Genomic DNA, 21430 nt, shown 5'->3' on the forward strand with positions numbered 1-21430 from the left:
TACTGGCGCTATCATGCTGATTCTATGCATACCTTTACTTGTGAGATCGGATGTATAGTTTCTGAAATATAGGCAAGTAAAGTTTGTGAAATGCACTGTTATTTGATTGACAGCAGCTACAGAATATCTAATAGGTGGGTCGGGTTTGCTAGTTATTCCCGCCCCTGCCTGCTGCCTGTCCTTCCTCCCCTTTTCTCTATTATTAAAGGGGGGAGGCAGGAGAGATACAGGGGTGGGAATAACTAGCAAAACCCGACCCACCTATTAGATATTCTGTAGCTGCTATCAATCAAATAACAGTGTATTTCACAAACTTTACTTGCCTGTATTTCAGAAAGTATACATCCGATCTCACAACTAAAGGCATGTATAGAATCAGCATGATAGCGCCAGTATAGCCCTGGCTTTAGTTTATATAGGAAACTCCTTGTGGGTGGTCCTCTTTAAACTACAACTTACATCAGCCATAATGGAAACCTGAAAGCCGAAGGTTGACAACAGCAGAGTGCGGAAGATTACCGATCCCGGAGCTATATGGATTTGTGTGTTGTTTTTGGTGCATTTCAATGGTTCAAAGTCCGAGACAATGCACATAAAAAATAAATAATTAAGCATGCTTTATTAAAGGGACCATCTCAAGTTTCATCTTCTGGAGCGCACCGCTCCTCTGCCTCTCGGTTTCCTGCTTGTTAGAGGCGACGGCACGGCTGAGCCGCTGAACCAAACTGCAAGCTGTTTAATGCAACATCAGAGAAGCATGGAGACACGAAGTCTGGCCAGACACAGCGATTCAGACAGCTTCAGAGCAGCAATTGCAAGGGTGCACTAACCTAGGAATCCGGACACTGTAGTGGTAACCTATACAATAAACTATTTAATTATATACGTTCTGTTCTTGAGACCAGAGAGGATTTTCAATAGGACATAAATTGCATAAAGTTTTTACAAGCACTTTGCAGTTGTAACCATTTTCTAACATGTGACAACCACCTCAACTCCCTAAAAACACTTAAAGGGTATGTCCACTACTAGGACAACCCCTTCTGATTCCTCATTTTCCCCAGATTGTGTACTTTGAAGAAGGGAATTTTGTTTACTTACCGTAAATTCCTTTTCTTCTAGCTCCTATTGGGAGACCCAGACAATTGGGTGTATAGCTTCTGCCTCCGGAGGCCACACAAAGTATTACACTTTAAAAAGTGTAACCCCTCCCCTCTGCTATACACCCTCCCATGCATCACGGGCTCATCAGTTTTGGTGCCAAAGCAGGAAGGAGGAAACTTATAAATTGGTCTAAGGTAAATTCAATCCGAAGGATGTTCGGAGAACTGAAACCATGAACCAAAAGAACAATTCAACATGAACAACATGTGCACACAAAAGAACAACAGCCCGAAGGGAACAGGGGCGGGTGCTGGGTCTCCCAATAGGAGCTAGAAGAAAAGGAATTTACGGTAAGTAAACAAAATTCCCTTCTTCTTTGTCGCTCCATTGGGAGACCCAGACAATTGGGATGTCCAAAAGCAATCCCTGGGTGGGTAAAAGAATACCTCGATAAAAAGAGCCGAAAAAACGGCCCCCTCTTACAGGTGGGCAACTGCCGCCTGAAGGAGTCGCCTACCTAGGCTGGCATCTGCCGAATCATCGGCATGCACCTCATAGTGTTTCGTGAAAGCGTGCAGACTCGACCAGGTAGCCGCCTGACACACCTGCCGAGCCGTAGCCTGGTGTCGCAATGCCCAGGACACCGACGGCTCTGGTAGAATGGGCCTTCAGCCCTGCAGGAATCGGAAGCCTAAAGGAACGGTAGGCTTCAAGAATCGGTTCCTTGATCCACCGAGCCAAGGTTGACTTGAAAACCTGAAATCCCTTACTCTGGCCCGCGATCAGGACAAGAGCGCATCAGACCGGCGCAGGGGCGCCGTGCGAAAAATGTAGAGCCGGAGTGCTCTCACCAGATCTAATATATGCAAATCCTTTTCACATTGGTGAACTGGATGCGGACCCAAAGAGGGTAAGACGATATCCTGATTGAGATGAAACGGGGATACCTTAGGGAGAAAGTCCGGGACCGGACGTAGAACCACCCTATCCTGGTGAAACACCAGGAAGGGGGCTTTGCATGACAGCGCTGCTAGCTGAGACACTCTTCTGAGTGATGTGACTGCCACTAGGAAGGCCACCCTTTGCGAAAGGCGAGATAGAGAGATCCCGCATCGGCTCGAAAAGTGGCTTCTGAAGAGTCGTCAGCACCCTGTTAAGATCCGAGGGTGTTAACGGACGCTTGTAAGGTGGGACCGGAAAGCGCCGATACTTGTCCCTTGAGAGAGCCGAGAGACAAGCCCTTGTCCATTCCGGATTGAAGGAAAGAAAGAAAAGTGGGCAAGGCAAACGGCCAGGGAGTAAAACCCTGATCAGAGCACCAGGATAAGAAGATCCTCCAAGTCCTGTGATAGATCTTGGCGGACGTTGGTTTCCTGGCCTGTCTCATGGTGGCAATGACATCTGGAGATATCCCTGATGACGCTAGGAGCCAGGACTCAATGGCCACACAGTCAGGTTTAGAACCGCAGAATTCAGAAGGAAATATGGCCCTTGAGGCAGCAAGTCTGGTCGGTCTGGGAGTGTCCACGGTTGACCCACCGTGAGGTGGCACAGATCCGGGTACCACGATCACCTCGGCCAGTCTGGAGCGACGAGGATGGCGCGGCGACAGTCTGACCTGATCTTGCGCAACACTCTGGGCAGTAGTGCCAGAGGAGGAAATACATAAGGCAGTCGAAACTGCGACCAGTCGTGAACTAGCGCGTCTGCCGCCAGAGCTCTGTGATCCTTGGACCGAGCCATGAATGCCGGGACTTTGTTGTTGTGCCGAGACGCCATTAGATCGACGTCCGGCGTTCCCCAGCGGCAACAGATCTCTAGAAACCCGTCCGGGTGAAGAGACCATTCCCCTGCGACCATGCCCTGGCGACTGAGAAAATCTGCTTCCCAGTTTTCTACGCCCGGGATGTGAACTGCGGAGATGGTGGAGGCTGTGGCTTCCGCCCACAGCCGAATCCGCCGAACTGCTCGGAAGGCTTGACAACTGCGTGTGCCGCCCTGGTGGTTGATGTACGCAACCGCCGTGGCGTTGTCCGACTGAATTCTGATCTGCCTGCCCTCCAGCCACCGCTGGAACACCTTTAGGGCTAGATCCACTGCCCTTATCTCCAGAACATTGATCTGAAGGGAGGACTCTGTCGGAGTCCAGGTTCCCTGAGCAGAGTGGTGGAGGAAGACCGCTCCCCACCCTGACAGACTCGCGTCCGTCGTGACCACAGCCCCGGCTGGGGGCCGGAAGGATTTTTCCTTCGCCCAGGAAGTGGAAAAAAGTCACCACTGAAGAGATGTTTTGCTGCAAGGGAAAGAGAGACGTTCTTGTCTAGGGACGTCGACCTCCTGTCCCATTTGCGGTGTCCGATAGAATCGGACGCAGACGAAACTGCGCAAGGGAACTGCCTCCCTTGCTGCCACCATCTTCCTTAGAAAGTGCATGAGGCGCCTCAAGGGGTGACTGGGCCCGAAGGAGAGATTGCACCCCTGTCTGTAGTGAACGCTGACTATGCAGCGGAAGCTTCACTATCGCTGAGAGAGTATGAAACTCCATCCCGAGGCAAGTCAGTGATTGGGTCGGTGTCAGTTTTGACCTTGGAAATTTGATGATCCACCCGAACCCCTGGAGAGTCTCCAGAGCAATGGTCAGGTTGTGTTGACATGCCACCCAGGAGGGTGTCTTGACTAGAAGATCGTCTAGGTAAGTGATCACCGAGCGGCCCTGAGAGTGTAGGACCGCCACCACTGCTGCCATAACCTTGGTGAAGACCCGTGGGGCTGTCGCCAGGCCGAATGGCAGTGCCACGAACTGAAGGTGTTCGTCCCTGATGGCGAAACGCAGAAAGCGTTGAAGCTCGGGTGCGATCGGCACATGGAGATAAGCATCCTTGATGTCAATTGATGCTAGGAAGTCTCCTTGTGACATCGAGGCTTCAGAGTGTTCACCGCCTGAAAAAGTGCATCGGCTCGCTCGGGGGGCGGAGATGTTTTGAAGAAACGAGTCGGAGGACGAGAGCAGAGCTCTATCCTGTAACCGTGAGACAGAATGTCTCTCACCCATCGGTCTTGGACATGTGGCCACCAGGCGTCGCAAAAGCGGGAGAGCCTGCCACCGACCGAGGACGCGGTCTTGGTGAGGCCGAAGTCATGAGGAAGCCGCCTTGTGACTTAGACCGACATGCAGAAGAGTTCCTCTAGCCCTCCTCTGACCTGTTGGACGTGGAGGAACGGAACTTTGCTGAGGACCGAAATGACCGAAACCTTTGGACTGGGGCAAGGACGAGACCTTTCCCTTGGACTGTCTAGTAACTTCATCCAACTGCTCGCCAAACAAACGGTCGCCAGAAAATGGCAAACCGGTTAAGAACTTCTTGGAAGCAGAGCCTGCCTTCCATTCACGTAGCCACATGGCCCTGCAGACTGCCACCGAATTGGTGGATGCTACCGCTGTACGGCTCGCAGAGTCCAGGAACGGCGTTCATGGCGTAGAACGAAAAAACCTACGCCTGAGAAGTGAAGGACACAACCTGCGGGACAGAGGTATGTGTAACCGCAATAATCTCAGCCAGAGAAGCTGAGATAGCTTGGAGTGCCCTCACGGCTGCGAAGGCTGGAGCAAAAGATGCGACTATGGCTTCATAGATGGATTTCATCATAAGCTTTATTTGCCTGTCAGTGGCATTCGTGAGAGATGGACACCTGCCACTAATACTACGGATCTAGCCGCCAGCCTAGAGACTGGAGGATCCACCCTGTGACACTGAGCCCAACCCTTAACAACGTCAGGGGGGAAAGGGGTAATGTGTGTCAATAAGGCGCTTAGTAAGCGCTTGTCCGTAAAGTTCTGTGCTTCTGGACGGCCCCTCTGGAGTTAGAGTGATCGAAACACGCACTCCTGATGAAGTCGGGGAAGGTTCCCAGCGGGCCCGCTTAGCCTATCAGAGGCCCCGGTCCGTGACGGAGTTCTCACCGTGGGATCTGGGTGTTACCCCAGGAGCCCCTTGTTGTACCGACCCAGAGGGATCCGGGAGCGATGAACTCACAGCTCCCTGGCCCTGTGTTATCGGTCTGGACTGCAAGGCTTCCAGTATCTTAGCAGACCCTCTGTCTATAGACTGAGTCCTGGAATGTGAAGGCTACTCAGAGATTTGCTGATTCCAACATGCAAACTCTGTCCCTGTCATCTGTGCAGTGGAAACCGGCGGTACCACCTGGCCGAGGGTCCCACCAGTGCCGGAGGCTCTGGCTGAGTGAGTGCCCTCGGGGCCAAGCATTGTACACAATGAGGGTATGTGGAACCTGCCTGTAATATAGCCGCACAAGAGGTACAGGTTGTAAAATAAGCCAGTGCCTTGGCACCCTTACTCTTTAAGAGCAGACAATAGCATGTCGTCCGCAGAGTAATCAGTGAGGGTATACAGCCAAAAGCAAATAATGCTGCCGAACAGTGAGATCATATACCATATAAATAAACATATATATATACACTGCGGCACCAAGGGGGGTCAGCACCTGAAAACTGGTGCCCCCCAGTGCTCAGTGAGGGGGAAGGAGGATACCAACGTATGCTCCAGCCCTCCCTGCCGACGTCCAGTCGGCCGTCCCGTCGTTACCCCTGACTGGCAGGCCCGAGAACGGGAGTATATGGTACTAGGCCGCAAGAGCCGGGGACTAAATTTAAAAACGCGGCCGGCAAACATGGCGCGGTCGGCGCGGTAGTCCCAGTCTCACAAACCACTCAGCAACAGCTGCGGCATTTGTAACACAGATGCTGCATGCACCGTCCCTCAGGGGACACAGAGTACCTTATGATGCAGGGCTCTGTCCCTGATGATGTCCAGTCTCCTGTCCGTCAGAATCCCCCAGGGGCTGCGGATGGAGCCCGGTCCCAGGCATGGCGACCGGTTAGGATCCCCATCTCCCAGAGCAGTGGAGCAGATTCTGAGATCCTCCACCGGCAGAATTATAACAATGGCTGCCGGCGTTCCGAGGGGAGGAGAGAGCCGTGGGCGGAACCGCAAAAGTGCGGGAACCTGGTGGCCCATAGTGATCAGTGAGGGGGGCGGAGGACAGCGAAGTGTGCTCCAGCCCTCACTGTCGGCATCATACCGACCGTCCCGCCTTTCTCCCTGACTGGCAGGCTCAGGGGCGGGAGTTTAACACACTAGGACGCAAAAGCCGGGGACTAAAGTAAAAACCGCGGCCGGCAAACAGGCACGGTCGGCGCGGTAGTCCCAGACAAAAAATCCACACCGCAGTCGCAGCTGCGTCTGAGGCCAAGGTGCTTCATGCACCGTCCCAACGGGGACACAGAGTACCTGTAGATGCAGGGCCATGTCCCTGACGATACTCCGTCTCCTGTCCGGCAGATTCCCCCAGGGGCTGCGGAGGGAGCCCGGTCCCAGTGGCTGGATGACCGGTTAGGATCCCACTTCCCCAGAGCCCCTAAGGGATGGGGAAGGAAAACGGCATGTGGCTCCTGCCTGTGTACCCGCAATGGGTACCTCAACCTTAACAGCACCGCCGACTCAGTGGGGTGAGAAGGGAGCATGCCGGGGGCCCTGTTAGGGGCCCTCTTTTCTTCCATCCGATATAATCAGCAGCTGCTGCTGACTAAAATGTGGAGCATTGTGTGCATGTGTGCCTCCTTCAACACAAAGCATAAAACTGATGAGCCCGTGATGCACGGGAGGGTGTATAGCAGAGGGGAGGGGTTACACTTTTTAAAGTGTAATACTTTGTTTGGCCTCCGGAGGCAGAAGCTATACACCCAATTGTCTGGGTCTCCCAATGGAACGACAAAGAAATCCTAAATTAAAGGGGTTCTCCACTACTAGGACAACTCTGTCTGTTTTAATGTTTCCCCCTGGTAAAATAAAAAAGCCTATACTCGCCTCACGTACCGGCGTCATTCCAGCGGTGCCGCGGTTCACATTCCTAAGATTCATCACGTGACATTGTGATGCAAGCCCTGCGTCTTATTAACGCCGGCTTCTGTCTCTCCACCTTCAAACACAGGAGCCATCAACAGGAAGTGAGTGCTGCGTCTACCGCTCACTTCCTGTTGATTGCTTGTTTGGTCTGAAGGCGGGGAGACATAAGCCGGCGGTGATTGGACGTGGGGTCCACATGACAACCCCACATGAATCTCAAAAACGCGAACTGTGGTATCGCTGGAATGACGCCGGTATGGGAGGGGAGTATAGGCTTTTTATTTTACCGGGGGGGAGAACGTGGAACCAGAGAGTTGTCTCAGTAGTGGACAAGCCCTTTAATTTAGGATTTAACTCAGAGGACACAATCTGTCAAAGCAGCTGCAATACGATGTGAAATGCAGCTCCTCTTTGCATGAGAACACTGACTTGTTGCTCAATTATTTGCTCCATCGGTATATAATGGACCTCACTCAAACATCTCAGCCTTAAGTACCAAATTCCTTGAGTCTCTTCAGATAACGGAGCTACATTCCGACGACACTACTCAAGACACGAGGCGACCTCTCCACTTCTGGAGCAGACAATCTCCCCAATGTGGGAGCGCACACATGGAAAACACATACCTGGATGTAGGCCTCCGACAGGGTGATCATCTGCGGCAGGATGTCTGTGACTTGCAAGTCCTGCAGCTCATACCATTTCCCGGTGCCCTAAACAGAAGACGTAAAAGTTGCCCGGGTTTTGAAACAACCGCATGGTTCAGTATAATTGAAGTTGCTGCCACAAAAGGTGAATAAAGTGCCGAAAGCAGAGGGGAATCTTACAAGATAACTATTCACCTGGCAACTGAAAGTCCAATCAATATATAAAACTAATTAACCTTTATGATAAACCGCATAAAGGAGAAAAGGAAACAAAAAAAGAATTGAACTTCCAGAATTGCCCTTCTTGTTCGCGCCATGTTCCCTCAAAAAGGGTCATCAAAATGTTTTATGCCATCCAAAATAATACCAATAATAATACACAGTATACGCACATGGTGGAGAACATGGATCCGGTATGAACCTTCGTTGGGTTTCCCATCGTGCACTATGTTCGCTATAAGATCATACGTTGTGTTCTTGTGCACAGTCTGAAATTCATCTGCCAGATACTCCCGTAGATCCACGTTCCTGGGAAAAATATGAAGGGGTAAAAAATATTTTAGATTATGATATATATACCATATTTTTCGGATTATAAGATTCACTTTTCCTCCCACAAATTTGGGAGAAAAATGAGGGGTGCATCTTATAATCTGAATGTAGCTTACGGGGATGTGGTGAAGAGCGGTCACAGGAGGCAGGGGCAATGCTGCGGGCTGCTGTGCTGTGGGTAGCTGTGTTGATGCTGTGCTGCAGGTGGTGAGGCAGGGATCATCCTGAAAATGTCAGTGGTGCAGGCTTTAAATTATGACGCCCGTATTCAGCATGTGCGCAGATAGAGTTCCCGGCAGAAGACCTCATCTACGCGTGCACCACCTCCAGCGCATTGATCATCCAGCAGCGGATTTAAGTAAAATGGCGCCCAGAGGTGGCACGTGCACAGATGAGATCTCAACTTGTCATTGAGCAGAATGCTCAATCAGCGCACACGCCAAATCCACGCGCCATTTCTTTGAAACCCGCACCGCCGACAGCTATACAGTGTATATCTCTCGGTGTAATATATATATATATTATGTATACATACATACACACTCATATGCATACCAACACACACATTATTATACATTATATATATATATTATATATATATATATATATATACATATACATACATACACACACATACATATACAGTTAGGTCCAGAAATATTTGGACAGTGACACAAGTTTTGTTATTTTAGCTGTTTACAAAAACATGTTCAGAAATACAATTATATATATAATATGGGCTGAAAGTGCACACTCCCAGCTGCAATATGAGAGTTTTCACATCCAAATCGGAGAAAGGGTTTAGGAATCATAGCTCTGTAATGCATAGCCTCCTCTTTTTAAAGGGACCAAAAGTAATTGGACAAGGGACTCTAAGGGCTGCAATTAACTCTGAAGGCGTCTCCCTCGTTAACCTGTAATCAATGAAGTAGTTAAAAGGTCTGGGGTTGATTACAGGTGTGTGGTTTTGCATTTTGAAGCTGTTGCTGTGACCAGACAACATGCGGTCTAAGGAACTCTCAATTGAGGTGAAGCAGAACATCCTGAGGCTGAAAAAAAAAGAAAAAATCCATCAGAGAGATAGCAGACATGCTTGGAGTAGCAAAATCAACAGTCGGGTACATTCTGAGAAAAAAAGGAATTGACTGGTGAGCTTGGGAACTCAAAAAGGCCTGGGCGTCCACGGATGACAACAGTGGTGGATGATCGCCGCATACTTTCTTTGGTGAAGAAGAACCCGTTCACAACATCAACTGAAGTCCAGAACACTCTCAGTGAAGTAGGTGTATCTGTCTCTAAGTCAACAGTAAAGAGAAGACTCCATGAAAGTAAATACAAAGGGTTCACATCTAGATTCAAACCATTCATCAATTCCAAAAATAGACAGGCCAGAGTTAAATTTGCTGAAAAACACCTCATGAAGCCAGCTCAGTTCTGGAAAAGTATTCTATGGACAGATGAGACCAAGATCAACCTGTACCAGAATGATGGGAAGAAAAAAGTTTGGAGAAGAAAGGGAACGGCACATGATCCAAGGCACACCACATCCTCTGTAAAACATGGTGGAGGCAACGTGATGGCATGGGCATGCATGGCTTTCAATGGCACTGGGTCACTTGTGTTTATTGATGACATAACAGCAGACAAGAGTAGCCGGATGAATTCTGAAGTGTACCGGGATATACTTTCAGCCCAGATTCAGCCAAATGCCGCAAAGTTGATCGGACGGCGCTTCATAGTACAGATGGACAATGACCCCAAGCATACAGCCAAAACTACCCAGGAGTTCATGAGTGCAAAAAAGTGGAACATTCTGCAATGGCCAAGTCAATCACCAGATCTTTTTTGAATCAGATCTTTTTTTATTAAACCATTAGGGATCAATACAGAGAGTATTTCACTTTTCATATAACTGATAACAATAAACAGATAAACACATGTGATTTATAAATCAGGTTCTTTCTCTGCATATATGTAAATATAATAATAGAGTTCTCAAATCATAATTATATTATATAGCTTGAGCCTACAAACCTCGTGGCTCTACAAATAAACAAAACTTAAATTATGCAATAATGCCTCAGACTAACAGGAACACCTCCTCCATCAGCCGTGCCGCTCCACATCATATTGCTATACTCTCCCGCCCCTCCCTCTCCGTGCAGTCATCCATGAAACCGTTCCAGTCCTCTCTCACCTCTTCATTCAAAGTCCACTTCGTCACAGAAAAGAAGGGAATTTTGTTTACTTACCGTAAATTCCTTTTCTTCTAGCTCCAATTGGGAGACCCAGCCAATTGGGTGTATAGCTCATGCCTCCGGAGGCCACACAAAGTATTACACTAAAAGTGTAAAGCCCCTCCCCTTCTGCCTATACACCCCCCGTGCATCACGGGTTCCTCAGTTTTAGTGCAAAAGCAAGAAGGAGGAAAGCAAATAAATTGGTTTAAAGTAACTTCAATCCGAAGAACCTCGGAGAACTGAAACCATTCAACATGAACAACATGTGTACACGAAAAAACAACAGGGCGGGTGCTGGGTCTCCCAATTGGAGCTAGAAGAAAAGGAATTTACGGTAAGTAAACAAAATTCCCTTCTTCTTTGTCGCTCCATTGGGAGACCCAGACAATTGGGACGTCCAAAAGCAGTCCCTGGGTGGGTAAAATAATACCTCATAATAGAGCCGTAAAACGGCCCGTTCCTACAGGTGGGCAACCGCCGCCTGAAGGACTCGTCTACCTAGGCTGGCATCCGCCGAAGCATAGGTATGCACCTGATAGTGTTTGGTGAAAGTGTGCAGGCTCGACCAGGCAGCCGCCTGGCACACCTGCTGAGCCGTCGCCTGGTGCCGTAAAGCCCAGGACGCACCGACGGCTCTGGTAGAATGGGTCTTTAGCCCTGAGGGAACCGGAAGCCCAGAAGAACGGTAGGCTTCAAGAATTGGTTCCTTGATCCACCGAGCCAGGGTGGATTTGGAAGCCTGTAACCCCTTACGCTGACCAGCGACAAGGACAAAGAGTGCATCCGAGCGGCGCAGAGGCGCCGTACGGGAAATGTAGATTCTGAGTGCTCTCACCAGATCTAACAAATGCAAAACCCTTTCACATTGATGAACTGGATGAGGACAAAAAGAAGGCAAGGAGATATCCTGATTGAGATGAAAGGTGGATACCACCTTAGGAAGGAATTCCGGAACCGGGCGCAGCACCACCTTGTCCTGGTGAAACACCAGGAAAGGGGCTTTGCATGACAGCGCTGCTAGCTCAGACACTCTCCGAGGTGAGGTGACTGCTACTAGGAAGACCACTTTCTGCGAAAGGCGAGAAAGAGAAATATCTTTCAAAGGTTCAAAGGGTGCCTTCTGAAGGGCCAGCAGAACCCTGTTCAGATCCCAGGGTCCTAACGGCCGCCTGTAAGGAGGAACAATGTGACAAACCCCTTGCAGGAACGTGCGTACCTGAGAAAGCCTGGCAAGACGCTTCTGAAAGAACACAGAGAGCGCTGAGACTTGTCCCTTAAGGGCGCCGAGCGACAAACCTTTTTCCAATCCTGATTGAAGAAAGGAAAGACGTGGGCAATGCAAATGGCCAGGGAGAAAATCCCTGATCAGAGCACCAAGAAAGGAATATCTTCCACGTCCTGTGGTAGATCTTGGCAGACGTTGGTTTCCTGGCCTGTCTCATAGTGGCAATGACCTCTTGAGACAACCCTGAAGACGCTAGGATCCAGGACTCAATGGCCACACAGTCAGGTTGAGGGCCGCAGAATTCAGATGGAAAATACGGCCCATGAGACAGCAAGTCTGGACGGTCTGGCAGTGCCCACGGTTGGCCCACCGTGAGATGCCACAGATCCGGGTACCACGACCTCCTCGGCCAGTCTGGAGCGACGAGAATGGCGTGGCGGCAGTCTGACCTGATCTTGCGTATCACTCTGGGCAACAGTGCCAGAGGTGGGAACACATAAGGGAGTTGAAACTGCGACCAAACTTGAACTAAGGCGTCTGCCGCCAGAGCTCTGTGATCGTGAGATCGTGCCATGAATGCCGTGACCTTGTTGTTGTGCCGGGACGCCATTAGGTCGACGTCCGGCATCCCCCAGCGGCAACAGATCTCCTGAAACACGTCCGGGTGAAGAGACCATTCCCCTGCGTCCATGCCCTGGCGACTGAGGAAGTCTGCTTCCCAGTTTTCTACGCCCGGGATGTGAACTGCGGATATGGTGGAGGCCGTGTCTTCCACCCACCTCAGAATCCGCCGGACTTCCTGGAAGGCTTGTCGACTGCGTGTTCCGCCTTGGTGGTTGATACATGCCACCGCTGTGGAGTTGTCCGACTGAATTCGGATCTGCTTGCCTTCCAGCCACTGCCGGAAGGCCTGTAGGGCAAGATACACTGCCCTGATCTCCAGAACATTGATCTGAAGGGTGGACTCTTGCTGAGTCCACGTACCTTGAGCTCTGTGGTGGAGAAAAACTGCTCCCCACCCTGACAGACTCGCATCTGTCGTGACCACTGCCCAGGATGGGGGTAGAAAGGATTTCCCTTTCGACAATGAGTTGGGCAGCAGCCACCACCGAAGAGAATCCTTGGCCGCCTGAGAAAGGGAGACGTTCCTGTCGAGGAACGTCGACCTCCCGTCCCATTGGCGGAGAATGTCCCATTGTAGTGGACGCAGATGAAACTGCGCGAAAGGGACTGCCTCCATTGCTGCTACCATCTTCCCTAGGAAGTGCATGAGGCGCCTCAAGGGGTGCAACTGGCCTTGAAGGAGAGATTGCACCCCTATCTATAGTGAACGTTGTTTGTCCAGCGGAAGCTTCACTATCGCTGATAGAGTATGAAACTCCATGCCAAGATATGTCAGCGATTGGGCCGGGGTCAGATTTGACTTTGAAAAGTTGATGATCCACCCGAAACTCTGGAGAGTCTCCAGCGCAACGTTCAGGCTGTGTTGGCATGCCTCTTGAGAGGGCGCCTTGACGTCTAAGTAAGGGATCACAGAGTGTCCCTGAGAGTGCAGGACTGCTACTACTGCTGCCATGACCTTGGTGAAGACCCTTGGGGCTGTCGCCTGACCGAAAGGCAGAGCTACGAACTGAAGGTGTTCGTCTCCTATAACGAAGCGTAGAAAACGCTGATGCTCTGGAGCAATCGGCACGTGGAGATAAGCATCCTTGATGTCTATTGACGCTAGGAAATCTCCTTGAGACATTGCGGCGATGACGGAGCGGAGGAATTCCATCCGGAACCGCCTGGTTTTCACGTGCTTGTTGAGCAGTTTTAGGTCCAGAACGGGACGGAAAGACCCGTCCTTTTTTGGCACCACAAACAAATTGGAGTAAAAACCGTGACCTTGCTGCTGAAGAGGAACAGGGATCACCACTCCTTCTGCCTTTAGAGTGCACACCGCCTGCAGAAGAGCATCGGCTCGGTCGGGAGGCGGAGACGTTCTGAAGAATCGAGTCGGAGGACGAGAACTGAACTCTATCCTGTACCCGTGAGACAGAATGTCTCTCACCCAACGGTCTTGGACCTGTGGCAGCCAAATGTCGCCAAAGCGGGAGAGCCTGCCACCGACCGAGGATGCGGAGAGAGGGGGCCGAAAGTCATGAGGAAGCCGCCTTGGTAGCGGTTCCTCCGGCTGTCTGTTTTGGGCGTGACTGAGCCCGCCAAGAATCTGAGCTCCTCTGATCCTTTTGAGACCTTTTGGACGAGGAGAATTGGGACCTGCCCGAGCCTCGAAAGGACCGAAACCTCGACTGTCCCCTCCTCTGTTGTGTTTTGTTTGGTCTGGGCTGAGGTAAGGATGAATCCTTACCCTTGGATTGTTTAATGATTTCATCCAATCGCTCACCAAACAGTCGGTCACCAGAAAATGGCAAACTGGTTAAACACCTTTTTTGGAAGCAGAATCTGCCTTCCATTCCCTTAACCACAAGGCTCTGCGTAAAACCACGGAGTTGGCAGACGCCACTGCCGAACGGCTCGTAGAGTCCAGGACAGCATTAATAGCGTAAGACGCAAATGCCGACATTTGAGAGGTTAACGATGCCACTTGCGGAACAGATGTACGTGTGACAGTGTCAATCTGCGCCAGACCAGCTGAAATAGCTTGGAGTGCCCACACGGCTGCGAATGCTGGAGCAAACGACGCGCCGATAGCTTCATAGATGGATTTCAACCAGAGCTCCATCTGGGAATCTTTAAGTGAAGCCCCATCTTCCACTGCAACTACGGATCTAGCCGCAAGCCTGGAGATTGGAGGATCCACCTTGGGACACTGGGTCCAGCCCTTGACCACGTCAGGAGGGAAGGGATAACGTGTATCCTTAAGGCGTTTGGAGAAACGCTTATCTGGATAAGCGTGGTGTTTCTGGACTGCCTCCCTGAAGTCAGAGTGGTCCAGAAAGTACTCAATTTACGCTTGGAATACCTGAAATGGAATTTCTCCTGCTGTGAAGCTGACTCCTCCACTGGAGGAGCTTAGGGAGAAATATCCAACATTCGATTGATGGACGCTATAAGATCATTCACTATGGCGTCACCCTCAGATGTATCCAGATTGAGAGCGGTCTCAGGATCAGAATCCTGATCAGCTACCTCCGCTTCATCATACAGAGAGTCCTCCTGCTGGGACCCTGACCAGTGTGATGATGTCGAGGGCCGTTCCCAGCGAGCTCGCTTAGGCCGTCTGGGACTGTCGTCCGTGTCAGAGCCTTCACCCTGGGATGCATGGGACATCCCCGGAGCCCGGAGTTGATCCAACTGAGGGGGACCAGGGGGCAATGATTCAACAGTGCCCATGGTCTGAGGTACCGGTCTGGACTGCAAAGTTTCTAGAATTTTAGTCATAGTCACAGACAATCTATCAGCAAAAACTGCAAACTCCGTCCCCGTCACCTGGACAGTGTTCACAGGTGGTTCTGCACACAATGGGGATCAGTGGAACCTGCCGGTAGAACAGTACAAGCAGCATAGAAAGCCTGTGCCTTGGCACCCTTGCTTTTTGCGGACGACATGCTGTCCTCTGAGCAATCTAGGAGGGTATATAGCCAAGAATAGCGACCGTACAGTGCAATGTATAGAATACAAGCATAAAAGTACAAATGAACACTTCGGCGCTAGTGGGGTCAGCACTTCAGGTGCTGCTTACCGCCCGCTGAAAAGCGGGTGTGTGGTCGCCAGAATCCCGTGTCTCCCCCAGAGCTTGTCTCCCCTCTCCAGCTCCGACTGCACACAGGAATGGCTGCCGGCGTCCTGTGAAGAGGGGCGTACCGTGGGCGTGCCTCAGACAAAGTGCGGGAAACTGGCGTCCCACTGTGTTCAGTGAGTGGGCTGGAGTATGCAAGCAGACTCCAGCCCTCGGCGCTGACGTCCGGCACAGCGTCCCGCCCCTCCCCTGACTGGCAGGCCTGGGGGCGGGAAAGCCACGAGACTAGGCCGTAAAAGCCGGGGACTCGAGTAATAAGCGCGGCCGTCCAGAGGCACGGCCAGCGCGGAAGTCCCCGGCGCACTACAAATCCCAGCCGCGCCGCAGTGTAAAACTGACAGCAGCGGCCGGCGCGGCAGTCCCCAATACATTAACTAACTCAGCAAAGCTGTAGTGAGTAGTGGCACAAGCGCGCAGCGCTGTTGTCCCCAGCGCACTAACACACCCAGCAATGCTGCGGTGTGTCTGCGCGCGGTCTGTACGGGGACACAGAGTACCTTGACGTAGCAGGGCCATGTCCCTGACGATACTCAGCTCCATATCCAGCAGATACCCCAGTGGCAGTGGATGGAGCACGGTCTCCTGTGCCTGGAGACCGGTAGGATCCCACTTCACCCAGAGCCCTAAGGGGGATGGGGAAGGAAAGCAGCATGTGGGCTCCAGCCTCCGTACCCGCAATGGATACCTCAACCTTAACAAACACCGCCAAGAGTGGGGTGAGAAGGGAGCATGCTGGGGGCCCTATATGGGCCCACTTTTCTTCCATCCGACATAGTCAGCAGCTACTGCTGACTAAACAGTGGAGCTATGCGTGGATGTCTGACCTCCTTCGCACAAAGCTTGAAAACTGAGGAACCCGTGATGCACGGGGGGTGTATAGGCAGAAGGGGAGGGGCTTTACACTTTTAGTGTAATACTTTGTGTGGCCTCCGGAGGCATGAGCTATACACCCAATTGGCTGGGTCTCCCAATGGAGCGACAAAGAAAACTAGTTTTAATTCCCTTCCTCACACATGCCATCACTGCAGGCACAACAGTAACCGGTCCAGCATTGCATCCCGAACCAGTGCACTAGAGGGTAGGCCCGGCAACTCCATCCATGGCCGCCAAATGCTGTAAAACTTTTTCAATGTTTTTCTTTTTAAATATACTCCCCTTTCCAATCTTATGACGTTATTTAATTTGTTTTTGAGCTCTGGTAATGTTGGTGGTAGAGGGTCTAACCAGTGATATGCAAGTAGCTTTCTTGCTTGGTACAAGATACGGGCTATTCCCAGGGCTGTTGGAGAATCCGGATCCACTTCTCCTTCCCACAGTCTCAACAGGCACAGGCGGGGCGACGGTTGTATTGTGATATGATATATTTGATCTATAAGTCCCAGGGTTTGGTTCCAGAAATCACCAATGTGTCCACACTCCCACATAACATGCATCAAATGGGCATCATCCTGTCCACACCTAACACATTGTGCGTTTGGTCTAAGTCCCATCTTAAATAGTAGACTGGGAGTTTTATATACCCTGTGGATGAGATATATTTGAGACAGCTTTTGGCACTCCGATACCGCCAGTTTAGGAACTTGTTCCAATATATCAGACCACTGGCCTTCCGTCAGGGGACCGACGTCTCGTTCCCATTTGCTTTTAACAATCAATGGATGTGTTTCCAGATGGGCAGGTAGTAATTTTTTATATAGTTCCGAAATAAGACCCTTAGAGGACTCAGATGTAAGCAGCCTATGTAATGTTTGATTATGTGTCACTGTTACCGGGTTTGTCCTTCCCTGTCTTTCCAGTGCGTGTCTCAGCTGCAAATACAGATAAAAGAAGACATGCGGAAGGTGAAACTCCGTTCTCAGTTGTTCAAAGCTTTTAATAGTATTATTTTGTAGTATTTGTGACACTAAATGGATCCCCTTATCCTCCCATCCTCTGAACCCTAATAATTTTTTAATTTCTGGCAAGTCGGGGTTCTGCCACAGTGGCCAGAGCTCTGTAGGTCCGCTTATCCCCAAAAGAGACTTACCCCTGTCCCACACTCGGAATATCATAGCCAGTGTGGGATATCGTGCCCCATTTATCTGTCTTTGTCCCACATCCAACCGGCAACCTGGGTATTTCCATACCGGTCCCTCTCTCACTATATCACCACTGGTATCATACCCTCCTTCTTTGCCCCAACCCCTCAGATGTTGCATCTGGGAGGCTCAATCACCAGATCTTAACCCAATTGAGAATGCATTTCACTTGCTCAAATCCAGACTTAAGACGGAAAGACCCACAAACAAGCAAGACCTGAAGGCTGCGGCTGTAAAGGCCTGGCAAAGCATTAAGAAGGAGGAAACCCAGCGTTTGGTGATGTCCATGGGTTCCAGACTTAAGGCAGTGATTGCCTCCAAAGGATTCGCAACAAAATATTGAAAATAAAAATATTTTGTTTGGGTTTGGTTTATTTGTCCAATTACTTTTGACCTCCTAAAATGTGGAGTGTTTGTAAAGAAATGTGTACAATTCCTACAATTTCTATCAGATATTTTTGTTCAAACCTTCAAATTAAACGTTACAATCTGCACTTGAATTCTGTTGTAGAGGTTTCATTTCAAATCCAATGTGGTGGCATGCAGAGCCCAACTCGCGAACATTGTGTCACTGTCCAAATATTTCTGGACCTAACTGTATGTGTATACATATATATATATATATATATACACACAGACATATACTGTATATGCACACACAGGGTGTCCAAAAGTAGGAGGACAGTATGTGTAATAGAGTTATCAAACATGGTGTAAATTGAAACTGACTCAGTTGCCCTTAGCAACCAATTCCACTTTTCATTCTTCACAGACCCTTTGGAAAATGAAAGGTGGAATCTGATTGGTTGCTAAGGGCAACTGAGTCAGTTTCACTTTACACCATATCTATATGTTCCTGCCAAATCCAACACTGGAGATTGCTAAAACCCAGAAAGCATTTTACATTGACATCTAATATATAAAGGTGTGTGTGTGTGTGTGTGTGTGTGTGTGTGTGTGTGTGTGTGTGTGTGTGTGTGTTTGGCATCTGCACCGTCGCAGCTACAGCCACAAAATTTTGCACTCACACACTTCTGGACCCAGAGAGCGTCATAGGCTATGTTTCGAGGGGAAATTTTGACCCCGCACTTTACAGTTATTGACCAAAAAACCTGCCTCCATTAAAGCGATTGGAGCTGGGAGCCACAGTGCAGCCAAAACTTCAGGCGCAGCCACGCCCTTAAATGGAAAGTTGGCGTGTCACAATGCAGCCAGGGAAAGAGGCAGACACAGACAGGGTAAGAAACAGACACAAAGAGACAGACTGACAGGGAAAGAGAGAGACAGACAGAGAGAGAGACAGACAGAGGGAAAGAGACAGAGGGAAAGAGACAGACAAAGAGAAAGAGACAGACAAAGGGAAAGAGACAGACAAAGGGAAAGAGACAGACAAAGGGAAAGAGACAGACAAAGGGAAAGAGACAGACAAAGGGAAAGAGACAGACAAAGGGAAAGAGACAGACAAAGGGAAAGAGACAGACAAAGGGAAAGAGACATACAAAGGGAAAGAGACATACAAAGGGAAAGAGACATAGATAGACAGGGAAAGCTATTCCTATATTATATATATATATATATATATATATATATATATATATATATATATATATATATATATATATATATATATATATATATAAAGGGAATTTTGTTTACTTACCGTAAATTCCTTTTCTCCTAGCTCCAATTGGGAGACCCAGACAATTGGGTGTATAGCTTCTGCCTCCGGAGGCCACACAAAGTATTACACTTAAAAGTGTAAAGCCCCTCCCCTTCTGCCTATACACCCCCCGTGCCTCACGGGCTCCTCAGTTTTGGTGCAAAAGCAAGAAGGAGGAAAAGTTATAATTGGTTTAAAGTAAATTCAGTCCGAAGAAATTTCAGAGAACTGAAACCATTGAACATGAACAACATGTGTACACAAAGAACAACAGCCCGAAGGGAACAGGGGCGGGTGCTGGGTCTCCCAATTGGAGCTAGAAGAAGAAGGGAATTTTGTTTACTTACCGTAAATTCCTTTTCTTCTAGCTCCAATTGGGAGACCCAGACAATTGGGTGTATAGCTACTGCCTCCGGAGGCCACACAAAGTATTACACTTAAAAGTGTAAGGCCCCTCCCCTTCTGGCTATACACCCTCCCGTGGGATCACGGGCTCCTCAGTTTTAGTGCAAAAGCAAGAAGGAGGAAAGCCAATAACAGGTTTAAACACAAATTCAATCCGAAGAAACATCGGAGAACTGAAACCATTCAACATGAACAACATGTGTACTCGAAAAAAACAAAAATCCCTAAGAAAACAGGGCGGGTGCTGGGTCTCCCAATTGGAGCTAGAAGAAAAGGAATTTACGGTAAGTAAACAAAATTCCCTTCTTCTTTGTCGCTCCTAATTGGGAGACCCAGACAATTGGGACGTCCAAAAGCAGTCCCTGGGTGGGTAAAAGAATACCTCGTGATAGGGCCGTCAAACAGCCCTGTCCTACAGGTGGGCAACCGCCGCCTGAAGGACTTGTCTACCTAGGCTGGCGTCCGCCGAAGCGTAGGTATGCACCTGATAATGCTTGGTAAAGGTGTGCAGACTCGACCAGGTAGCCGCCTGGCACACCTGCTGAGCCGTAGCCTGGTGCCGTAATGCCCAGGACGCACCCACGGCTCTGGTAGAATGGGCCTTCAGCCCTGAAGGAACCGGAAGCCCCGCAGAACGGTAGGTTTCAAGAATTGGTTCCTTGATCCACCGAGCCAGGGTGGATTTGGAAGCTTGCGACCCTTTACGCTGACCAGCGACAAGGACAAAGAGTGCATCCGAGCGGCGTAAGGGCGCCGTGCGGGAAATGTAGATCCTGAGTGCTCTGACCAGATCCAACAAATGCAAACCTTTCTCAAATTGATGAACTGGATGAGGACACAAGGAAGGTAATGTGACATCCTGATTGAGATGAAAGGGGGATACCACCTTAGGGAGAAACTCAGGAACCGGACGTAGAACCACCTTGTCCTGGTGAAACACCAGGAAGGGAGATTTGCATGAGAGCGCCGCTAGCTCGGACACTCTCCGAAGAGACGTGACCGCCACTAGAAAAGCCACTTTCTGTGAAAGACGAGAAAGGGAAACATCCTTCATAGGCTCGAAAGGCGGCTTCTGGAGAGCAATTAGAACCTTGTTCAGATCCCAGGGCTCTAACGGCCGCTTGTGAGGAGGGACGATATGACCAACTCCTTGCAGGAACGTGCGCACCTGAGTAAGTCGTGCTAGGCGTTTCTGAAAAAATACAGATAGCGCTGAGACTTGTCCTTTAAGGGAGCTGAGCGACAAACCTTTTTCCAACCCGGATTGCAGGAAGGAAAGAAAAGTAGGCAATGCAAAAGGCAATGCAAAAAAGTAGGCAATGCAAAAAAACTCCCTGAGCCGCGCACCAAGATAAGAATATCTTCCACGTCCTGTGGTAGATCTTGGCGGAGGATGGTTTTCTAGCCTGCCTCATGGTGGTAATAACATTTCCAGATAATCCTGAAGACGCTAGGATCCAGGACTCAATGGCCACACAGTCAGGTTCAGGGCCGCAGAATTCAGGTGGAAAAACGGCCCTTGAGATAGCAAGTCTGGTCGTTCTGGTAGTGCCCATGGTTGGCCTACCGTGAGGTGCCACAGATCTGGGTACCACGATCTCCTCGGCCAGTCTGGAGCGACGAGGATGGCGCGACGGCAGTCGGCCCTGATCTTGCGCAGCACTCTGGGTAACAATGCCAGAGGTGGGAACACATAAGGTAGTCGGAATTGCGACCAATCTTGAACTAAGGCGTCTGCCGCCAGAGCTCGGTGATCGTGAGACCGTGACATGAAAACCGGGACCTTGTTGTTGTACCGTGACGCCATCAGGTCGACGTCCGGCATCCCCCAGCGGCGACAGATCTCCTGA

The 21430-nt window shown here is 50.0% G+C and overlaps 1 protein-coding gene across 1 annotated transcript in view; it reads right to left on the minus strand.

Moving 5' to 3' along the window:
• The window catches only part of USP39 (ubiquitin specific peptidase 39), a 116439-nt gene that overhangs the window by 782 nt on the left and 94227 nt on the right, over positions 1-21430 (minus strand). The window contains exons 11-12 of the mRNA XM_075346301.1: positions 8068-8203; positions 7655-7741 (exon numbers count right to left, since the gene is read on the minus strand). Of these exons, the coding sequence (XP_075202416.1) occupies positions 7655-7741; positions 8068-8203 (223 nt within the window). The remainder of the gene's footprint in view (positions 1-7654; positions 7742-8067; positions 8204-21430) is intronic.

This window comes from Anomaloglossus baeobatrachus, chromosome 4 (genome assembly GCF_048569485.1).
Source record: "Anomaloglossus baeobatrachus isolate aAnoBae1 chromosome 4, aAnoBae1.hap1, whole genome shotgun sequence".
In the NCBI taxonomy this organism is placed as follows: domain Eukaryota; kingdom Metazoa; phylum Chordata; class Amphibia; order Anura; family Aromobatidae; genus Anomaloglossus; species Anomaloglossus baeobatrachus.